At 48.7% G+C, this 23,190-nt stretch overlaps 1 protein-coding gene across 1 annotated transcript; it reads right to left on the bottom strand.

Moving 5' to 3' along the window:
* Window positions 1-4,510: 4,510 nt before the first annotated feature.
* On the bottom strand, window positions 4,511-22,891 carry Gja5 (gap junction protein alpha 5). The gene is made up of 2 exons (XM_057793448.1): window positions 22,821-22,891; window positions 4,511-7,660 (listed from the first exon to the last, which is right to left on the bottom strand). Exon 2 carries the CDS (start codon window positions 7,625-7,627, stop codon window positions 6,575-6,577), a length of 1,053 nt encoding a protein of 350 aa, XP_057649431.1. The 5' UTR covers window positions 7,628-7,660; window positions 22,821-22,891; the 3' UTR covers window positions 4,511-6,574.
* Window positions 22,892-23,190: the final 299 nt, after the last annotated feature.

The raw sequence follows: 23,190 nt of genomic DNA, 5'->3' as shown, positions 1-23,190 counted from the left end.
CTCAAAATTTCTCCCAGATTCTGAAGTCAACCACGCCACTCTGTTATTTGTTCTGCCGGGGTGTGGGGTGTGGTGTGGCGTGGTGTGGCGTGGCGTGGCGTGGTGTGGCGTGGCGTGGCGTGGTGTGGCATGGCGTGGCGTGCTGTGAGATATGTGTGTATGTGGTTAAACCTGTGCTGTTTTCTCCCACTCAAAAGTCTCCCTTGTCATAATAAAATCTTATTCTTCTTTTAAAGCCACCCCAAACACGATCTTCTCTTGGAGCTCTTCCTGAATGTGTGTCCTTCTTTGTTCTGTGACCCTGCTGTAGCTCTTTCCCCTTCTGTCACACCTAGCCCTTCTCCCCTGTGAGGCAATCAACCCTGAGCTGGCTTAGGCCAGGTTTCTCTTTAACTGCTGTCCTCCCGGGTGACGGCTGCCCCGAAGCCCTGACCTCTTGTAGAGTGGGGGCGCTGTTCACACTCACCACACAGAAGGTGTGTAAGACCAAGGCCTTCCACACGTGCTCCAGGGCCCAGCCATCTCCAGAGTCTACAGCTGGCAGACCCTCCGCTGCCACGATCGCAGCCTGGATCCAGGATGGCGTCTCTGGCTAACTTTATTCCATTTAAGGGTGGCAGTCAAAGCCCAAGCAGAGAAAAATGTTCCCAAGTATAAGTTCTGTGGAAATGGGGAAAGGCAGCTCCTGGCAGCCACCCAGGGCAGCACCCAATTTAGGCAAAAGGTTGTATATAAATATATCAAAATTTTTATTTTAAAAATAACATGGTAACACTAAACCAGCCGGCCAGAAAGAAGGAAAGCACCCCAAGACTTATCGCCCGGCCTCAGCTGCCCTCATCCGGGCTGTTCCCAGACCTTCATTCTCCTAAACACCTACTTTTGCGCATTGAAGCATGGTGCATGTATAATTTTCTGACTTGCTTTTCCCCTAAGAATATATTACAAATACTTGAGAGAAACCTAACATAGACAAGAGATGTGGGCCGTGGTGTGTACAAGCTGTATAGGTTTGGAGCATCCTCAAGTTTGTTTCTTCATCTGTGCCGGCCTAAGGAGCTCGCGGGACTATTGCTAGGAGGAAATTATAACTCATTATAAATTATAAACCTCAGCCCAGAGCCTGTCACACCATAAGCGCTTAACTGCAACTTGATTTCATTACCGTTATCCAACTCTAGGAGTTTTTCACGTTGACTTTCACCCAGCCAACCATACCCTTTACAGATTTTTATACTGGTTTTCAAATGTATACCTTTAAATCAGCTACTAATAAACTTAAGCCTCTCTGGACTATGTCCTCTTTCACTTAAATGACAACCCCAGGAAGGTATAATATAACTTCCTACCTAGTCCTGAGTCCCCATGTTGCTTGGTAGCACCCGAGGACCTTCAGCCTTGGCTAACCTACAGAACTCAAGAAAATGAACGTTCCTGAAAGGCTTGACATGGGTCCTTCTCCTTGGGAAAACCCTTGTTACCAAGTGTTATGTCCACAAGATTCTTGAACGGGGGTAATGAAAAATTTCACCAGGTTAAAGGTATGGATGGGAACTTGAGACTTTTTTTTTTTTTTTTTTTTTAACCAAACTATTACGTCCCCAGGGCTATACGTGAAGGGGTGATTTCAGAGTAGCACTGAGGTAGCTCTGTGATAAAAGTGATCTCCCCATCTGCTGCCATGGCTTCCTCAGGTGCCTGGAACTCTTACTATTGGTCCCTCTTTAGTCTGATGTATCAGTACCATATTATAGGCAATGGCTCTATCATCCGCATCTCACGGTGATTTCACTACAGCTTCACCTTGCACTGTGTGGGGCTCTGTCCTGGTACTCTGGTGAATTACCCAGCCCTCTGGAGAAAGCTCAACTTTGCCCCGTCAGCCTTCCTGCACTGAGCCTAGAGACTGACTCCACGTCCACATCAGGGGCTGCGGTCCTGACTGCTGAGCTATGTTCCAGGCATGTCTGCCTGAGTGGTGTCATACACAGTTTCTACAGCCTGACTTCCCTGACGTGCCCGCATCCTCACTGCCCACCTTTCTCTGTTTGAGGTCTTATGCTTTGTCTTCTCTGATGCCAAGGCTACCCTGGAACACACAGTAGGCTCTTTCCTACCCTCTTTCTGCCAACTGGTCCTGGTACCCTTCTGGGCCTATGAGGTAACCCCATCTCCTCTCCCATGCCCACTTCAGGGAACAAGCCTGGCTTCAAAGACCCAAGGATGTCCTAAGAGTAGACATTGTTGGGAATAATCCTCACAGCCTTCACGGGGACTTTTCCATTCAGCCTGATGCTGGTATTTAGTTGCTCTCATTCAAGTCTTCTCTAAATGTCTCCCCATTTGCTTCAGTGGAAAGGTTTCTTGTCCCTCAAGGTTTTTGCAGGAAAAGGTAAGCGTGTTTTACAACAACAGGGCCAAACAGCCCGGCTGGCCTTGGATCCTTATCTGTGGTATACTGTCTCAATCCACATGTGATAATCCGCAAGATCTCCAACAACCTTGTCTGCTGAGACAAACAGATCAGTGGCAATGAAGATGATGACGCTTGTTTCTTTTCCCTGGCCTTTGGTTCTTTCATTAGGAAATGGTAGCCTATTTGGTAGCAAAGGGCTAAGATGGCCTTTGATCCTTGTTTGGAACATGAATTATTTTACCATTTTCAAAGACATGTGATCTCATTCAGAGACCAGTGAGAAACCACCCAGCTGTTGGAGAACCTTCCTGCACCTCAACTTCCATGTTTATAAAAAGGGGGTGCTAAAGCAGTTTCACAAAATTATCTTTGTGGTTCCCACTTTCCCCCTTTTCTTCCTCCTCCTCTGTGGGGGGTGTGGGGGGCTGTGCAAGCACACGTGTGGAGATAGACAGCCTGGCTGTGTGCACACACATATGGAGAGAGACAGCCTCATGTTCTTCAGGGGTCATTCACCTTGTGAGATATGGTTGCTCACTGGCTGGTGAGCCCCAGGGATCTGCCTAAGTCCACCGCCTCAGTGCGTGGGTTGCAAGCCCATGCCCCCATGCCCCATTTTTTCCCTTTAAGATGTAAGATCTGTGGCTAGAACCCAGGTCCTCATGCTGGCAAGGCAAGCTCTTTACCGAAGCTGAACTACAGCACCAGCCAAGGCCCGAGTCCAGGTCTGGTCTCTCCCGTGTGCATTTGTTTGTTTACGTCATATTGTGGGGACTTATGGCTCTTAGAATCAATATTATTAATATTAATCAAAATTAATATTCTAATTGTATCAGTGTGTGAGTTGTGAGGTATGAGTGGGTATGTGTGTGTATATATTTGGTATATGAGTATGAGTGAGTGAAAGTGTGTGTATTTATGTGTGTGGATTTTGTGTATGAATGTTTGGTATCTGAGTGTGTGTGTATATGAGTGTATGTGGGATATATGTGTGTGTCATGTGTGTGGAGTATGTGTTGTATTGTGTGTGTATGTGGTGTACATGTGTGTATGGGGGTAGGTATGTGTCTTGGGATTTCTATTGCTGTGAAGAGACACCATGACCACAGCCACTCTTATAAAGGAAAACATTTAATTGGAGTCGCTTGCTTAACATTTAGAGGTTCAGTTCCTTATCATCATGGCGGGACATGGTGGCATGCAGGCAGCAATGGTACTGGAGAAGGAGTTGAGAGTCCTACATCTTGCAGGCAACAGGAGAAGGTCAGTGACACTGGGTGGTATCTTGAGCATATATGAGATCTCAAAGCCCACCTCCACAGTGACACACTTCCTCCAACAAGGCCACGCCTCCTAATAGCGCCACTCCCTTTGGGGGTCATTTTTTTTTTCCAAACCACCACAGTTTGTGACTGTGTGGTAAGTGTGGTGTATGGGTGAGTGTGGGAATGCATGACACATGTATTAGTGTGCAGGGGGCACACATACACACAGAGGAGAACATCAAGTACCCTGTCCTATAGTTTTCTGTCACCTGAACCTGGAGCTAGGCTGGTACCTTGCAATCCTTCTATTTCCACCCCATAGTGCCAATCTACAAGCCAATGACCATGCCTAGCTTTTATGTAGGTGCTAAGGATTCAAACTCAGGTCCTCACGCTTGTTTATCAAGTGCTTTTATCCACTGAGTCTGCTCCTGGGGGCCCCCAATTTCTTCCTTTACTTGAGTTCATTTGTTTGCCTTTGGTAGATCACATTGTGAGCCCCAAAAGGGGAGTTCTAGAGCCATCTCTTAACACTTCGGATTCTCAGCCACTCTGTATTGGCGATAATAGCAACAGTTACCACTTAACTGCAAACTATTAAGTCTGAAATAATCTGCTCTTCTCTTCCCAAGGAGTCTCTCACCTCACAGACTAATGAAGTAGACACCACTAGATCCAATTTACAGGGGGAGAAACAAGGCCTCAGATGTGCGGGAGCTCACAGCAGGCCAGATGGAAGTCAGCAGCCGAGACTCCATGCCCTCCTCCCCCATCGAGTCTGTCACCCTCTTAAAGTCACATCGAAGGACACGCAAACCAGAGCTAACATGTAGAGGCAGATTTTATTGAAAACAAGTTACACATATTATGTCCCTTTTCCCGTCTGAAAACCTCACCATTCAAAGGCTGGTCTCAGAGTTTCTAATTCAAAAACACTCATTTCAGAAAACAAATAAATCCCTTAACTAGAAGGACAGAGAATCATAATGAATGAAATGTGTTGGCGGGGCAGGGAGGGGGGGCATCATGGTTTCCCAAGTATCCTGTCACTTCTTCCTTCCCAAGCCTTCCTTTCTATCCACCAGTACCATCCAAATGCCAGCAGAAGGACCCAGAGATGGGTCAGGGGGCAGAGACTGACCTCTGAGCCTTTACCTTCCTGTACTGACTTCTCATGCCTGTCCCTTAGGCTGATGATGTAAGCTCCGTCCTCCTGCCAGACAACTGCCAGCGGGGCAGGAAGACCCAAACTTCCTACACATTTCTCATTTCCTTACTTTTCTTTAGGACATTTCTTCACCATCCTATAAGCATGTACACACACATGCATATGCCCACACATAGACACGCATATGCACACATGTATACACACACTCATGTATACACACACGCGTGCACACACGTATAGATGAACGTGCACACACATGGATATATTTTAATGCAGCAACATGTCTATGAGTCTCGGTATCTGATCCTGAGCATATCTTATCTGTGTAAAAAAAAAAAAATGGAAGACAACCTATTATGGATCTACTCAGTAGAGACCCCAGGCTAGACCCTGAGGAAGGCAGGGCTTTTCTGCAGTTCTTCCCTGGTAATATTCCTAGGGGTACCAAGGAAACATAGGAATTTAAACAAGGGCTTTGCCCAAAACAGCTGGAGAGCCCCTCCTTCTTCTATGTCCCCTTGATGCCTCTGAGAGAGTTCTGGGGCCTCGGTAGCTGTCACCTTGCCTCCTCTTGGCAGCCAGACAGTGAACGATACACATAGGAGGGAAAATAGTTTTCTAGTATCTTCTCTCATTTTTTTTAAATTTTCATTTTAACAGCAGAATTGCTTTTTCCTAGGAGAAGCACTATGCTTTCCTTGTTTCCCCAAATGCCGGGAAACTTTCCCTCAACTTGGTGACTGGTGAGCCACCATGTGGTTGCTGGGAATTGAACCCAGGACCTTTGGAATAGCAGGCAATGCTCTTAACCACTGAGCCATCTCTCCAGCCCAACTTGGTGACTGGTAATCTGGCCGGGGTTCAAGAGAGGCTAGTGGCTTCTTGGACATTCCTGTTTATAAAGATTTGAGAGGAGCCCTGGGCAAGCAGCCAAGGAGGCAGGCAAGGATGGTTTCTATTGTTAGGTTGTCCTGTAAACGACCGTAGGATGACAGGGGGCGGCAAAGTCAGTGCTACCTGTGTGTACAGTGACTCCCTAGAGGAATTGGCGCCCTTAGGAGCTGGGTGTCTCTCCTGCCAGAAAGGCCACATCACCACCATGAGATGCTTGCCAAAGGCACATACCAAGGCACTGATGCTGGCCAAGGACCAAGGATACCCCCTTAAGACGGGGAGGAGGGAAGTGTAGCCAAGGGCAGCTCACGGTCAACTCAGCACCACTCGGAGGGATGGCCCATGGAAGCAACAGATTCAAGGGGATGATACAATGCTAATTACTTGAAAACTGTCAACTGACTGAGAAGCTTGGCCTCTTCCAAAAAAAGAAAAAGGAAGAAGAAATAAAAAAAAAAGGAGGGGGATAGTACCAAAGAAGCCAAGACCTGGAGTTTCTATCTGGTATGTTGCTGGTGTTGAATCTTCATGTCTGTCCCTCCCAGGTCAGATTTGTCATGGTTCCTGTTCCTGCCTCCACCCTATCCAATTTAACAAATCACGTGAAAGGCTTCACTGTGTCTCCTGGTAGAGGATGAGTCCTGAGGAGTAGCCCTGTCCTTGAGAAGACCCTCGAACTGTGATTTTGAGAATGGATGAGCAATGCTATCCAGACCTGGGACCGGAAGGAGCATGGCATTGCTGAGTGGGAGAATATACTGTCCTGAGAGACTGCTTCTTCCTGTCACAGCCTCCTGAGATCCCTTCTGGGACTGGCCTTCCCTCAGAGGGTCACACTGACAGGTCATCTGACCTTGCTTTGCTGCTGGCCTTGCTAAGGCGGCGCTTGTCAGCACGGTAGCTCGGAGGAAGGTCGTGGCTCAGAGAGGCTCCATTGGGCTCCTCGGGCTTCTGGCTATATTGCATGTTGAAACCTCGAGAAATATGCTCCTGGTCCAGCACTTCCTCTGCAGCCAGAGTGTCTGGATTCTTCCGGGAACACATATTATGACTTAAGTCCCCCACTCTGTTCAGGCACTGGTTGAAGCCAGAGGGAGAAGTGAGGCTCTGGGCTAGGCTGGTGGAAGCGCCAAGAAGCTTCTGCTTATCCATCCCCTGCCGGGACTTGGCAAAGCGCTGTCGGATCTTCTTCCAGCCCAGGTGGTAGAGTTCTGCCAAGCTGAGAAAGAGAGACAGTCCAGCCACGGCCATCATAAAGACAATGAAGACGTTCTTCTCTGTGGGCCGCGAGACGTAACAATTGACTGGATGAGGACAGGGACTCCTGCGGCAGACGTGCAGGGTGTCCAGGAAGATCCCGTAGAGGAGGTACTGGCCCACGATGAAGGCCACCTCCATGGTGGTGCGGATCAGAATGGTGCAGACATAGGTATTGAGGAGTGTGCCCCGGAGGACAATCTTTCCTTCCACTTCATTCCAGCAGGAGAGCTCTGCCTTCTCGGCCACCGGGCACTCATAGGCACCGGCGGCACGGGCCTCTTTGGTTTTCTCCGCATCCCGCAGCTTCTGCTTTTCCTGCATGCGCACTGTGTGCATGGCGTGGCCCATGTAGACCAGAGATGGCGTAGATACGAAGATGATCTGCAGTACCCAGTAGCGAATGTGGGAGATGGGGAAGGCTTGGTCGTAGCAGACATTCTGGCAACCAGGCTGAATGGTATCGCACCGGAAATCAGCCTGCTCGTCTCCCCAGGAGGACTCCGCAGCGGTGCCGAGGACCAGCATTCGGAAAATGAACAGGACGGTAAGCCAGACCTTGCCGATGACCGTGGAGTGCTTGTGGACCTCCTCCAGGAACTCCCCCAGGAAGCTCCAGTCACCCATCTTGCCAAGTTTAGGAGACCGACTCCGAACCTTCTGCAAACAAGGCAGAGAGAAAAAGATGTCTGTGAAGGATGTTTCAAGAAGTTTGAAGGCTCCATCATGCTCTGGGCCTTTGAGCCATACCAATGTGTTCTTTAAGAAAGTGCCGCCTTTGCTGGGTGTGATGGTGCACACCTATAATCTGAGCCCGCGGGAAGCGGATGCAGGAGAATCAAGAGCTCAAGCTTCCTGGGGTCTCATAGAGACTACAGTTAGAGGTTAGCAGGGATACATGTGAGCCTTCCTCAAAAACACATATTATTTGTGGATGGTTTAAAATAAATTTTATATGTCTAAAAACTACCCTCTGATTATTAGAGCTGTTTGTGTTTTTTGGAAGGTGACCTTGGCATCTGGAGCTAAGTCCGTAGAACAGTCCCCCGATCCGCTTTCCCACACACGAACTGACAGAGGCTGTGGGTGCATGCACAAGACAAAGTCCAGTCTTGGGTGGGGATGGGAGTCATGAAGTCCCACACCTAGCTGAGGCACTATTGGCAACCGACCTGGCTGGGCAGGAAAGAGACAGTTTCCAGGTTGCCTGGAAAGCTACCCATGCTGCAGTAAATGGCACTTGCCCTTGTATGTACTGACAGTACTACAGGGATTGATGTGGTGAAAAAAAAAAGGAAAAAAGCAAATGAAGGAATAGTGGTGTGGTGTGAAGAAAAGAGAAGAGAATGGGGGTGGAGTGGATTTAGTAAATTTACTTTCTTAAAATATAAATTGAATGAGGACAGGGGCAAGAGAGCTGGCTCATCAGTCAAGAGCACTGGTTGCTGTTGCAGAGGACCCAGGTTTTGTTTCTAGCACCCACATGGCAGCTCATAACCCCATGAAACTCCAATCTGGGGGAATCCTGGCCTCATGGACTGCTGCATGCGTGCTGTGCACATGAATTCATGCAAGCATACACTGACACACACACACACTGACACACACACACAATGAGGACAGTGCCATTTTCTTTAAGCCAAATGTACTGAAAAGTACCCTCCCCTTCACACATTAGAGAGGAAGTTCTAAAACAAGTCAGCGATGGCACCCCATGGAGGTTCTAGAAATCATGTAAGGTGTGAGTTGCAATGGAGCGACCATGTCTTACTCTCGGACATTCTACTGCAGAAGGTGAAGTGTGATAGATCCTGGCCGGTCTCTCCAAGAGGCCCAGCCCCCACCCCACCCCCAATCCCTAGAATGGAGAGTTAAAAAGACGTGCGTTGTAGCCTAACAGTGGGCCCTAATTAATGGTCTTCACCAGCACCTGACTTCTCTATGCTTTTTGTACATTGTGTTGTGTACATTATGCTGAGCTAGACCATGCAGCAGGAAAGGTTCTGCCACCCCCAGAAGGATATAAAAACCAAATACCACCTTCGTTTAGGGATTTCTCTTCTCCGAGAGCTTTCTCTTCTGAGCCTCCCCCACTCTGATTCTACGGTAACGGTTACTTCACATTCTTTCTTTTAAAAATGATTTATTTTTATTTTATGGCTGAGTGTTTTTTCCTGCATGCATATGTGTGCACCATATGTGCTCCTGGTACCCAGGGAGGCAAGAAGAGGGCATCGGGTCACCTAAACTGGGGTTACAAACAGTTGCGAGCCACCACGGCAGTGCTGGGAATCGAACCTGGGTCCTCTGGAAGAGAAGCCAATGCTCTACCCACTGAGCCAATTCTCTAATGCTCCTTCACCTCAAGGCCCAATCACGGTTTTGAGAACCTTTCTCCTAATAAAGCTAATTCCTGAAAAGTAATTGTATTCCAGGTCTGTTCCCAGCCCAACCATTTTATTCCATTCTTCTAGCTACTGGGGTGGCCTCTTAGGAATCTGAATTTGCAACAAGGCTTTCAGCTGATTCTCATGCTGACAGTCCAGGCACTGTACGTGGAGTTGAGAAACATGGAGTCTGCCATGTGTCTCTGAGCGCTTACTTAACTAAGTCTGTTTCCTCTCATTCAAGTGGAGCTGGAGGAGCTATACCAGAGGATCTGGAGGGTCCAACGGCGTGAAGAACGTGATATACTGAAATTCACACCATAAGTGTTCCATATGTTTTGAATGGCTGTTAGGCAGAGTTGTTTTTTTTTTTTTTTCTTTGACTCTAAAAGGCAAGCTGAAGTGGAGGAGGAGATGAGGAGCAATGGTGAGGGTAGCAGGCTCCGCTTCCCCAGAGGCATTTCTACTGACCGGAATCAGCAGCCATGCATCAGCTATGGGGAAAGACAGCAAACAAAGGCACATTGGGGTCACTTTAAAGATAGCCTGGGTTTTCAGTAGGTCCCCACCTTCAACTCCCATGAGCTTCAGGCAGTAGGACAATGCTGGTCTTCATGTCAGTGATACGGTATAGTCATTGCAACTGTGCCTCCATTTGCTAAGAGTTCTGCTTATAAAAAGTCATATGAATTTCCTTTGTCTGTCCATACCAAGTCCCACTAGATTCCCAGATGCTCTCTGTGGTATCTGAATGAGAATGGCCCCCATAGCCTCATATGTTTGAAAGCTTGGCCCCCAGCTAGTGGAATAGTTTGGGAAAGATTAAGTCTTTTTAAGTCTTTTTTTTTTTTTTTTTGGTTTTTCGAGACAGGGTTTCTCTGTGGTTTTAGAGCCTGTCCTGGAACTAGCTCTTGTAGACCAGGCTGGTCTCGAACTCACAGAGATCCGCCTGCCTCTGCCTCCCAAGTGCTGGGATTAAAGGCCTGCACGCTGAAGCCTTGTCGGAGGAGGAGTGGCCTTGTCAGAGGAGGTGTGGTCTTATGGAAGGAGGTGTGGCCTTGTCAGAGGAGGTGTGGCCTTATCAGAGGAGGTCACTGGGAGTAGGTTTTGTGGTTTCCACTCCAGGCCCAGTCTCTATCACCTGTGAATCAGAATGTAAAGCTCTCAGCTCTAAAATTGTAAGCAAGCCTCCAATTGAATGCTTGCTTTTAAGAGTTGCCTTGGTTACGGTGTCTCTTCGCCGCAGTAGAACAGTAACTAAGACGCCCTCCTTCCAGCTACTTCTTACATACTCTTGCACCCAAACCTGAATCCCCTTTACCAGCCATTGCCTGCTCTAGGTCTCCTGCTCCCTCCTGCGCTACCTTGCTGATGTGCAGGATTCTCCACCCCTTGTCATCTTCTCCGCATCAGGGAGACTCCGAGAACAGACAATGCCTTTTCTTCTGTCATCCAAAGAGTGGCCCAAATAGGTGCTCAGTAGATCTGAGCTGAGCCAAAGAGGAATAGGAGGCACTGGTGCTCTGCCCAAGGGCCAGCCAACTGCTTGTTCCTTGGCTGTGTCCTGCTAGTAAGCTGAACAACCCAGACAGATGGAGCCGGAGAAGTGGTTCAGTGGTTGAGAGCACCTGTTGCTCCTACAGAGGACGCAGGTTCAGTTTCTAGGACACACATGGTGGCTCACAACACAAGGGATCTGGGACTCTCTCCTGATTTCTTGTGCTCACCTGCACCCGTAATTAAAAGTAAAATAAATCTTAAAATATGAAACTGAGAAGAGCACGTTGGGAATGGAGAAAATAAAACCATACAATTACCAGGAAAGAGAACGTAGGTATAGGAGTTATTCAGACTTCAAATTCCTGTTGTTACATGCTGAGCTCAAACAAATGATTCAGTCTGTCCTCTCCTGGCCTCACCCACAAGTGGACGGAGAGGCCAGGACTCAGCAAGAGTCTCACCGGGTGACATCTAAACAGCAATGGGCACAGAGCTCAGCACAAGATAAACAAAAACCAAAGCCATCACCAACTCGAATCCAGTTAGGAAAAATAAGAGAGGGGAAAGTGTGTTACCACGGAGAAAAGAGAAGAGGAAGGACGAACAGAAAGGGAGGGGATGTGAGGCACCGAGAGGAACTGAAAATAAATGCCAATTCTTCCAGGATCTGGGACAAGTATCCCACACTTAATCCTCGAAGAATTTTCTCTTGATCTTTTCATTCTGTCATTCATTCCATACAAGTCCCCAAGGAAGTATAAAAATAATTCCAGACAACGGCTGTGACGCTTTGGTCTGGTCTGTCAAGAGGTTTGACTGCTGGGCTCCTAGTTTGTGGTCAAGGGGGTGACACCTGGAAGAAGAAATGCCTTGGTTTAAAAGATTGTTTAGAACACCAGAGACAAGAGTGTTAAGAAGGCTGCCCCATAGGAGGGAATAATAGAAGTTATTTAGGGAGGTGTAAGAGTAAGACAGACCCCAGGTCCCTGGCAGAGGAAAGACGATGAAGGAACTTTTACTTATGACTTCCTTCTGACCTTCAGACTATGTCAGAGCAACTCGCAATCGCTGCCCTGTGCCAGCTGTTCGGGTTTCAATGCGAAATGGCCACGCTAGAGTCGATTTTGGAGCCACATGGAGTCCCCTTGGGGCCCAGACAACCACGGCCAAAGAAGTTTGTAGATTAGCTACTAAGTGAGTTGACTGGGTGGACAGCACACGAAATGCTTCTAGATATTATCTGTTTCTTGGCAGGAAGTGTGCTGGGGGAAGGGTCAAAGGAAGTTGCCCATGCCGTGAATAAATCTAGTGCATACAATGGCAACGACGCTCAGGCTGTGGTGTTCTCTGGCCTCCCACCACTCTGAAGTCCAAACCCAGATCCACTCATGAGACCCTTCAAGCACCGTCCGAGGCTGTCTTTGCCCACTGCTTTCCCTATGTGCTCACTATTTCAGACATCCAGTTCTCCAGGGAGACACATGTACCGTGCTTCTCCACGTCTCCGTCTTAGCTCCTCCTGTTTCTGTCACCTAGAATACCTTTCGTTTCACTCATCCGTTTTATGGGTTTGTTTTTGGGGGACGGCGGGGGGGGGGGGCAGCAGGTAGCGCTTGCAGTAGCCAGGTCATCTAGGCACTGGGAATTCAGCACAAAGGAGAGTCAAGCAAGGATTCTTTGCTTTTGCTTAGCTTAGTTCCCTTTCTTTCTCTTACGGAGAGAAGTTAAATGAACACTCTCAGCAGAACACGTTAGTACAGCAAAGCTGAGGTAAATCCACTAAGGAAGGGCAGGGAGCTATTGCAGCATTTGATGGGAGCTTGAATCTGGTTTACTGGGTTTGCAGGGGCTCATTGGACCAGGGCTATTCAAAGAGCCATGGATAACTATGTCCCATAGCTCTCTGCAACTGATCAGATCTCTCCAATCTCTAAGCTAAAAGAGGTGATCTCTAGAACCCAAATTCTGTTCTCAAAACCCATAGCAGGCAACTCACAACTGCTAGTAACTCCAGGTCCAGGGGATCAGACACAAACTTCTGCATTCCAAGGGATCCTGCAGATAGTGTGTGTGCAAGCGTGTGCATGTGCGTGAGCACACGTGCACACACACACACACACACACTTTTAATATAGTTATAAAAATAAATCTTAAAAAAGGGCCAGGGGTAGCAGTGTGCATCTATAGTCCCAGATAAGCAGGGACAGGAGCATCTATGTTGAACATCCAGTCTAGATGAATCAGTGATCCCTAGATTCATCGAGAGAATATGACTCAAAGAATAAGGTAAAGACACATTGAGAAAGGCACCTAATATTGACTTCTGACCTACACACACACACACACACACACACACACACAGAGAGAGAGAGAGAGATAGAGAGAGAGAGAGAGAGAATAAAAATATTTCTAATCAAGGAGGGAAAATGTGTCTTGACTCTGTGTGACACTGTCCTGTGTGATACTGTCCTGTGGACTCAGGACCTAGGGAGAATGAAGAGGGAGAGAATAAAGTGAGTTAAGAACCAGAATTCTTCTCTCTGCTTCTTGACTGCACAAAATGTGGCCAGACAGGACAAGTTCCCTGCATTGGTGAATTTTTGTCAATTCAACACAAACTAGAGTCACTTTGGAAAAGGGAACACCAGCTCAGGAATTACCCTTGCCACACTGGCCTTTGGGGAAGTCTGTGGAACATTTTCTTGATTAATAGTTGATGTGGGGTGATATATCCCACCGTGAGCAAATGGTCTTGGGTTGTGTAAGAAAGTGAGCTGAGGGAGTCACGGGGAGCAAACCAGCAAGCGGTGTTTCTTCATGGCCTCTGCATCAGTTCCTGCTTCTAAGTTTCTGTCTTGCCTTCCATCAATAACGGGCTGCCACTTGGAAGTATGAACCAACTAAACCCTTTCCTTCCCAAGTTGCTTCTGGTCAGTGTTTATCACACCAACAGAGTAGTTAACTAGAATACTCCCACCGCCTTACAATCCCACCATCCCACCATCCCTCCATCCCACCATCCCTCCATCACACCATCCCACCATCCCTCCATCCCACCATCCCTCCATCCCTCCATCCCACCATCCCTCCATCCCACCATCCCTCCATCCCTCCATCCCACCATCCCTCCATCCCACCATCCCGCTATCTTACCATCACACCATCCCACCATCCCTCCATCCCTCCATCCCTCCATCCCTCCATCCCTCCATCCCACCATCCCACCATCCCTCCATCCCTCCATCCCTCCATCACACCATCCCTCCATCCCTCCATCCCACCATCCCTCCATCCCACCATCCCGCTATCTTACCATCACACCATCCCACCATCCCTCCATCCTTCCATCCCACCATCCCACCATCCCACCATCCCTCCATCCCACCATCCCACCATCCCACCATCCCTCCATCACACCATCCCACCATCCCACCATCCCACCATCCCTCCATCCCACCATCCCACCATCCCACCATCCCACCATCCCACCATCCCTCCATCACACCATCCCGTCATTCCACCATCCTGCCATCCCATCATCCTGCTATCCCACCATCCTGCCATCCCATCATCCTGCTATCACACCATCCCACCATCCCACCATCCCGCCATCCCGCCATCCCGCCATCCCACCATCCCGCCATCCCGCCATCCTGCCATCCTGCCATCCCGCCATCCCGCCATCCCGCCATCCCACTATCCTGCCATCCCACCATCCCACCATCCCGCCATCCCTCCATCCCACCATCCCTCCATCCCTCCATCCCACCATCCCTCCATCCCTCCATCCCACCATCCCTCCATCCCACCATCCTACCATCCCTCCATCCCTCCATCCCTCCATCACACCATCCCTCCATCCCTCCATCACACCATCCCACCATCCCACCATCCTACCATCCCTCCATCCCGCCATCCCACTATCCTGCCATCCCTCCATCCCGCCATCCCGCCATCCCGCCATCCTGCCATCCCGCCATCACACCGCTCTTCATCACACCTTCCATAATAAACCGTATCTCTTTTAAGCTGTGAGCCAAAACAAGTACTTCCTTCCATAAATTACTTTTGTAAGGCATTTTGTCACAGCAGCGAGAAAAGTTATACAATTAACAACATCACAAAGAGGCTCCAAGGAGGTTCGAATCTCCTTTCTGAAACCCAGTGATACAACTAACACTTTTCAGCTCTCAAAATGTGCTTCTCTGCGGTCTTCTGCCAGCTCAGAGAGCAAGGACCACGTTTCTCTACTCAAGACTGCGTTTCACCTCCAGGATTACAGATATGCAGTTTCCTGTCAATGATGGATCCTCATACACTCTGTCCAGTCATCACTATTGCCTGTCCTGCAGAGGGGCAAACACAGTGAGGAGCTGATTAAGGAAACAAAGGCTAAAGAAGCAGACCGAGGGTTTCAGTTTCTGACTGATCTAGTGCAATGCCAGTAAGTCTCCTTCCAGCTCCGCTCCAAGCATGCAGCTCATCAATCCTCAGGTCTCTGCCCTTGGAACTTCCCATGAATGTGGGGCCGCTGAGTGACTTCAGACATGAATCTGCTGGTTAGCGATAATGCCCAGGGTCAGCTTTTATGCAATCAAGCAAATATTTATTATGCTCCCTTGACGTAACCTATGCTATATATAGTGCTGGGGAAAGTATGTAGGGAAACATAACTCATTTTTTCTTGGGCACTTTCTGAGTGTCTTCTTACACTAGTCCAGTGCTAGAACTCATAGACCCGAAGGCTGATATGACTCTATGTTAAAGAAACACTGTGCTGTGGAGGAGCACAAATAAACCCAGAATTGGACGAGAAACTAGGTGTGATGTGTCATACGAATAAGTGAAATAGCATTGCCCTCAGCTAGAAGGGAAAGCAGGTACAGGCGGGTGGGTAAGAGGACTTCCCGGAGGAGGCAGCCTTAGTGGATGTGATGTTTATCAGGGCACAATGGGAAGAGGAGATGCAGGAGGTGTGGGGACATTTCAGACAAAGAGCGCTGCAGGAAGGAGCTCAGTGGGACAAGAACTGGCATGGTTTTGGGGTGCAAAGAGGAGGGAGCCTGGCTAGGAGGCCAGCATGAGATTGCAGGAGACTTTGAAGGTCATGCCTCAGAGTTTGGAGTAGTTTTTAATTCCTGCGTTCACTATGACCAGTATGTGCCTTGCTTCTGAAGGCAGAACCCGAGAAGGTTCCCTCCCAGGGAGTTCAGGATGTTATGGAATATACAAGTCACAATCTTCATTACTCCTTTAAGAATGGTTGCAGCATAAACTATGTAGGCCACAAGAGGCAGGTGTCCCCCAACACGCTTCTAGAATCACACCCTCAACTCTCCTGTTCAAGAGTGCATATGATGAATGAACAAGAAGCTCCCAAAGGGGTAAGCTGGAAATCGTCTATAGTCTTTGGTAACAATTTTGTTCTCTGGGGTCACATGTAGCAAACTTTCTAACATAAAGCCTGACAACAATTTCTGTGTGTCCTCACCAGCATCTGAGCCTTGGGGTGCACTGGAAAGTCTTTGGGGGTCTCACAAACATACTAAGAGCCATTTGCTCCACTGGCTATGTATTCTCTCTTTGTGGTCTCCTCAAGGAATTCCCCTCCCGTGTTCTGTCATGTACCATAAAAACAACAGTGGAGGAAGAATAGAATTCACATGACTCAAAACGCCAGGACCAAATGGATCGAGGCTGATATTTCTCAAGTGCTGAAGAAAAGGACAAAACTGAACACAGAGTTAGCTCTACTCGGGAGTTATTGTCCCTCCTGGGAAGCTGACTTAGAGACTCCTGTTCCATGACAGAACATCAAAAAGATGGAAGCCACTTCCTTCCGCCAGTGAGAGCAACCTCTGCTTGGCTAATCAGGACTGGATGTGTCTACTACAGCAGACAGTATCACTGTGGGCCATTTCTCCGGGCCTCCTCCCCTCAGACCTACTGGGAAACTTTTCCAAGTTTGTCAAAATTAGATTGCAAGACCACTGCACAGAGGCTAATTCTGGACAACGACACACGCTCTGGACAGTATCTTATAGATCTCCGCTTCTCTATAAAGGCTGTTATTCATGGTAATAATAGCGATCCCCTGGGGCTCTGCTGCAATCTTGCTCACCATGCAGCGGAATGCAGCGCAGAGGAGGGTTGACTTGCTTCCCAATTAAGAGAATTCTGTCGTAAGGGGACCCAAAGGGCCTCCTCGAAGAATGCCTTAGGCACAGCATTGTGCCAGTGCAGTTTAGTGCATGAAGTGTTTACTGAGTGACTGTGCCCTGCCAGACGGTAAAGGTGGCTGTAAAGTGCCCGCAGGAATGTCATCTGCAAGCCCTTGTGTACGGTTTTCTGATTGCTCCTTTCCTGGTAGTGTCCCCTGAAAACAAGCGGGAAGAGTTCCACGCAAAACTAGTCTAAGTTCTCAGCTATCTCAATCGTCTTTACTGTCCTTGAAATTCTCAACTACGTCGTCTAGTTTATCGAGGGTCACACACACACACACATACATACATGTACACAGATACACACCTATACGCACACACATACAGCACACATACACACTGAATGTAGATGATGATGGTGATATCATCTACTGAGATATTTCTGTGGGCTGAACACCGCAGAAGCATTACAGACTGTTTCTGTTTGAGCCTCACAACAGGCTGAGGAAATAGAAGTCATTCTCGAACCCTCTTAGAGCTCAGAGTGAGACCACACTACCAGTGAAGGGTGAAGCTGGAGTCAAACACCGATCATGGAACACCTGGTAGCAGAGTTCCATCTAAACAACTGTGCTATTTTCCATCAGAATGGCCTGCTCTGCCGTTCTTTGGCAAAGCCCCACCAGAAGAAACCGGCCACTTTTGTATGATGCTCATGGGACGGTTGTTACACTGAGAGCTGATTTAAGAAGTTGGAGTAATTCTTACATTTCAGGTTTAAGTTCTCAAGGGAATGGCCAGGCACCTGACAGTAGCTGCTGCTGCTGAGCATTGACTGTGAGCTACTTCCCAGCACTAGAGGGTGAGGAGGGGCCATCATCTCTGAACCTCGATCACTGTGTAAGGGAGAGGAAGATGGAGGTGGGAGAGAGGAGGAAAGAGACAGGGGGATGGGATACAGTTTTCCTTCTACTCAAGCAGGGGGATTGACTCCTTTTAAAATCAAATTATTTTATTCTGGCAAGGATGGATTGGTGGGTTCAGAGACACCTGCCAGACATTGTTGTTTTGAAGCCAAGAGGGTGAAGGAAGGAGGCAGAATGAAGAAAGAATTGTGTTAGGAAAAGCCATCCATTTTCCTCTTGAAATGTTGAAAAGGGGTAGTTAGAAGAAGGTAGTGTGTAGAAATACATTAATTTACAACAAAATAGTGGGAGGTCCTTATTAATGACCCTACGGGGGTTGATTAGTTCCTATGCAATTAGTAAGGAACACTCTATGACAATACTCAAATGTCTATTGTTCCTACGGTCTTGTAATAGATGTATAGAGCTTCACAGCGGCAGACAGAGATCTCTTAGACTCAGCCTATCTTTATGAGACAGCTGTAGAGACAGGCACCACAAGAACATTAGCACCACTGAGAGCAAGGTGGATTTCCATGTGCACAGCTCTTTAGAAGCCGTCATTTAAAATCCACCCATTAACTCTGTCTGAGAAATCGTATGATTCCATTTCACAGAAGAGAAAACAGAGGTCTCAGGGTTTGGTAACTGGTCCAAAGTCCCACGGTTAGCAAAGGTAGCAAAGGGAGCTGACTTACCACTCTGATCCCAAAACCCTTTGTCTTTAAAAAGGGAAAGACCAAAACTCTTCGAACCAACCAAGTATCGCAAACCTACATCCAGGATGCCAGTCCCAACCTGGGAGCAGGGCAGTGCTCACTGTAGCCAGTCCCATAAGAAGCCCGGGTCTCTTCTGTTACCTTCTGTTTTATCGGCAGAGCAGCCCTTGCTTACGCTGCTTCTGGCCCTAGTCATGTGTCCGGGGCCTTGGCCCACAGCACTCAGAATCCCAGCCTCTTTAGCATCTGCTACCATTTGGTCAGAATTTACATATAGAAAGTTATTTCCTTTTTTAGCCAGCAAGTGCCCTTAGCTTCTTACTACTAGATGTCTAGCTAGCCAAGCAGCACACTCTGAGGTCTTGTGCCTGTCACAGCATAACAAGGTCAACAGAAACAGTCACAGCTGGATGATGGACTCATGGTTTCTAAGAAGTACTGGAGCCAAGACTCCCATTTCCTTGCTCTCTAGTTGAGTGGTCTCAGTTTCCAGTCCAAAACCAAAAGGGAATGTTTAATGCTGGGCACCAAAGAGTACCTAAATACGTGGAAGCATCTGGAACTCTATTTGCCACATTGGAGGCTTTTGTTTGTACTTTGCTTTCTTTTCTGATGTTTCCAATGAAAACCATCAACTGTGACCCTATTACCGGTAACAATTTGGTAGTGAACTTGAATTTGCAAGAAAGAGGTTGCTGACACCACGAGGCTCTCATGGCACTAAGTGGTACCAGACAGTAACTATCGGGGAGGACACTTGGGCACCGCTAAGACAGTTGTTTAACCAGGCATCAAGACCCTCTGGGCAAGGCTGAGGAAGCAGAGAGGCGGCTGTAGGCCTGCTTAGAACACGTCCTCTCATTCCAGAGGCAGCCCTGCCTCATAACACGTCTTTAGCTCCTGCGCATGCTTCATGGGAGTGAATACTAAAGCCCTTTGAATGTGTTTATAGCTGAAGGCAAAGAAGAATCCAAGCAGACCAGGTCTACTGGAAAGAAAGAGAGAAGTCCTCGCCACTGTGGACCGGGTATCAGAGACATCAGGACTGACTACTTCAGCCTTCTCCTAAGAACTTTCCAGGTTGGCATAGTTGGGGTTCTGGAAGTCCTTCATAGGCGCCCAGTGTTAGCATCTCATGAAGGAGTCTGTTTCGGACTCCAGCTGTTTTGCTGCGACCTTAGACAGATCCTTTCCCTGAGCCACAACACACTGATCTAAAGAAAAGCAGTTAGGCAGAAGGGTTGCCTACATTGCTGCATCTGGGGAGCCTGGGACTTGGCCAGGTATAAAAGTTGGTAGGTGAGTGACAAATCCAAGAGAAAAATAAGACTCTTAGCTTAGAGGTCAATAAGGATAGGGTATGTGGGGTGGGGGCTGTCTATAGTCAGAAAAGCAAGCAGTACCTTTTCGGAATTAGGTGTCACGGCCAGGCTTCACTGAGGAAAAGGCTTTTGCATCAAATGAGATGTAATTCAGAGTCTGGGGCTAAGGACCAGGTCTGCCGGTGTCAACCTTATTGCTCTGTTGCTGGTTGCACAGCTAGCATGCGATAGCCACTTCAGATGGCAGGCTGGACACGTAGCTTAGCGACAGCTAGCATGTGATAGCCACTTCAGATGGCAGGCTGGACACGTAGCTTAGCGGTTAAACGCTTGTACTCGTGTACCCAGATCCTAGTATTCCATGTGCAACAGTAAACAGGCTTTGTGTGATGCTTACTGAGCCTCACAGATGACTTCCTCCTCCTGAAGCTGAGGATCAGAGACATGAAGTAATTTGCCTGAAGTCACACAGCTAATTTCCAAAGCCTACATTTGAATTAGACACCATCATGTCCCTCTGTGCTATCTCAATTTCTCTGATTCTGTTACCTCAAAGCTTCCTTTTATTCATCAAAGTGAATGAATTGCTGGATTTTTTTCCATTATTTGTTAATATGTCAGAAACAATTGATTCAGAAAGCAGCAGTAAGCTGTCATTCACAAGTCAGTCTCTTCCAACAATAGGAAGGAAGTAGGCGGTTCTTACAGGAAAATGGGCATCTCTCCTTTCTGGCTAGCTCAACCCTTGAGCCCCAAGCCAGGCCTGCGGGCACTCAGAGAGCTCACACAGACTGCTGCTGAAATTTCCCCTGGGAAACAACAGTCCTTCCCTGGAAGATCTGCTGGTTCAGAGGCTGCAGCTCTCACTTCTGGCCCTGAGTGACCAGACATAGCTCACCTGGTCCCTCTGTAATTGGCAGTCCCCAGCGATGTGGTCACCAGTACCCTGGAGGTCAGATGGCACCGTAACAGCCTTGGTGACGGCTGGAGCCTGTGACTCTCTGCAGTCTGTAACCCCCAGCAGCCAGTGGAGGTGAGGAGGGGCAGACAGGAAGGCAGCGGGTGTCAGAATCCAAGACTGTGGAGATGCTTAAATGGCAGCACCAGGGAAGGATGGGCAACGATGAAAGAAACACAGCTAAGAACAGGGTCAGAGCAGGGTGCTATCTCCAGCAAGCCGTGTTCCTTTTCTAGGTCTTGGTCTCCTTGTCGAAGGAGTTGGACTGACCGGTGTGAGACCTTTTCCGGTTTTAACGCCCTACGACTTTAGACCCATGCTAGGATTGGGGATAGGAGTGAGGTAGCTAAGAGATGGGAACAGTGGCTGGTGTCAGGAACCCAGCCAGACACCGCTGGAGTTCTAAGACAGGGGCAGAGCAGAGCCCCTTGACTTGCTGGGTGACGTGGCTCTGTGAACACCACCTGTATAAGCAGCTACTGAGTGAGGAGAGGGCCTGGAGGGACCAACCATCCACTACAAGCTTCAAAAGTCGGTTACAAGCTTCAAATGTCTCCGTTGCCCTAGGGGTAGGGGTGGAGACCTGACAGGAAGGTAGAAGGCCAGAGTTTTCCCTGGAGAGCAGTAAATCAGTCTCTGGGTTGGGTTAAGATTCTGGGAACTAGAGAAGATGGAGGCCACCTAACCTACTACTGGGAAAGCCAGCCTGGAGTGCCTGCTAGCATGGGACGTTCGAGGAAGCTGTCTGCACACAGCGGTGCTGGTCTCCGCTCTGCTGAGCATCTCTGGGTTTCAGATCTCCTGACTCCTTGTCCGGTGCTCTTCCTTCTCCCAGGCCTGTCTGGTCATGCTCTCCCCAAACCTTGGCCAGGAAGCACCCACATTAGTGAAGAGCTAAGGAGTCTCTATGAGGGACGTGACGACAGGGCCCCGGGAAGAGGGGACAGGAACCCACTGAATGAAGAACGTAAATCCTTGCATCAAGTGATGTTTCTTACGTGGTTCCGAGCTGCGTTGGAGCCCGTGGAATCAGAGTTCTGCACGGTGTCTACAGAGAGGGTCTTACTACTTCCAACATTTTATAGGAGAACAATGAGCACCAGGAGGAGGAAGGGTCACGCCCAAGGTCACATAGTTACTTAGGGCACCAGCCCCAGGTTTCCCATCCCCCGGTCTGGGTTCTATTGCCACATGATCGGGAGCAGGGAAGGAGCTGGCGGAAGCCACCGCCTCTCTCTGCCTTCAAATAAGACGGAGGGACTGAGTCGGCCAGGCCACCTCGCTGGCTCGGATTAACTCTCGGATCTCATCAGTCTCTTTCACCTGACCTCAGGGGCAGCTGGGATTCTTGTACAGCGCCACTGCACAGTGGAGACATGATACAAGGCAGGAAGCTAAGGCGAGAATATTTTTAAACTGCCCAACATGGCTTATGAAGGAAAAAAAAAAACCCTCAAAGCGCTCTCCTAGATGCCGTGAAAAGCATTTCCAAAGAGACTCCATGCCCAGAGAAAACACTGTAAAACGCTGCTGGTTTTTTTTTTTTATTTTTTAAAGGGCCAATTCCCACTTCCCAACAGTTCTTGGAAGTGGACTAGTGACCCACTTCTTAAGATGCCCCAGGGCGCTGCAATTCCACAGGGGCAGACTGGGACCGGAGGGGGCCCCGCCCCTACACGCTTTTCAAGACAGAAACCAGTACATTTACCAACCTTCCTATTTAATTTAGCCCAGCTGCACTATGACCGGAACGGAGAGGGCTAGGAAGTCAGGTGCGGAGGAAGACTTGCTTCTTCTCCAGCCTCCCTCTCTGAGCTACTTCCCGCTGATGAGTAGTTTAAGCTTTTAAAGTTCAAGTCCACCCTTACCTGCTTCCTCTCCTCCTCCCTGGAGTTGGCTTCTTCGGGGCTCTGGCTGCCGTTCAACTGCCCACAGTTATTCGCTCTTGAGCCTGTCAGTTGCTCCCCTCCCACCCTCTTTTAATTGCTGTCCTGTACCCTCCTCCCTCCTCCCACTTCTTCCTCCCCGTTCTCTCTCCACCCCTTTCCCCCTCTGGGTCCCTCCCTCCCCTCTCTCTTTTGCGCTCTTAGAATTTTGCACTCATTTAAAAATCGTCTGCTAGTCAGCCCCCCCCCCCCCTCCACTCCAACCCGGAGAGAGACTCCGCTCTTCTCCCCCAGCCGGCTGCCCTCCGCTGTCCCGCTTGGTGGCTGTCCTTGTCCTCGCAGTCCCGGCACT

The sequence above is a fragment of the Chionomys nivalis genome, chromosome 18 (assembly GCF_950005125.1).
Source record: "Chionomys nivalis chromosome 18, mChiNiv1.1, whole genome shotgun sequence".
NCBI lineage: Eukaryota > Metazoa > Chordata > Mammalia > Rodentia > Cricetidae > Chionomys > Chionomys nivalis.
This window is presented reverse-complemented; position numbering and strand designations above follow the sequence as displayed.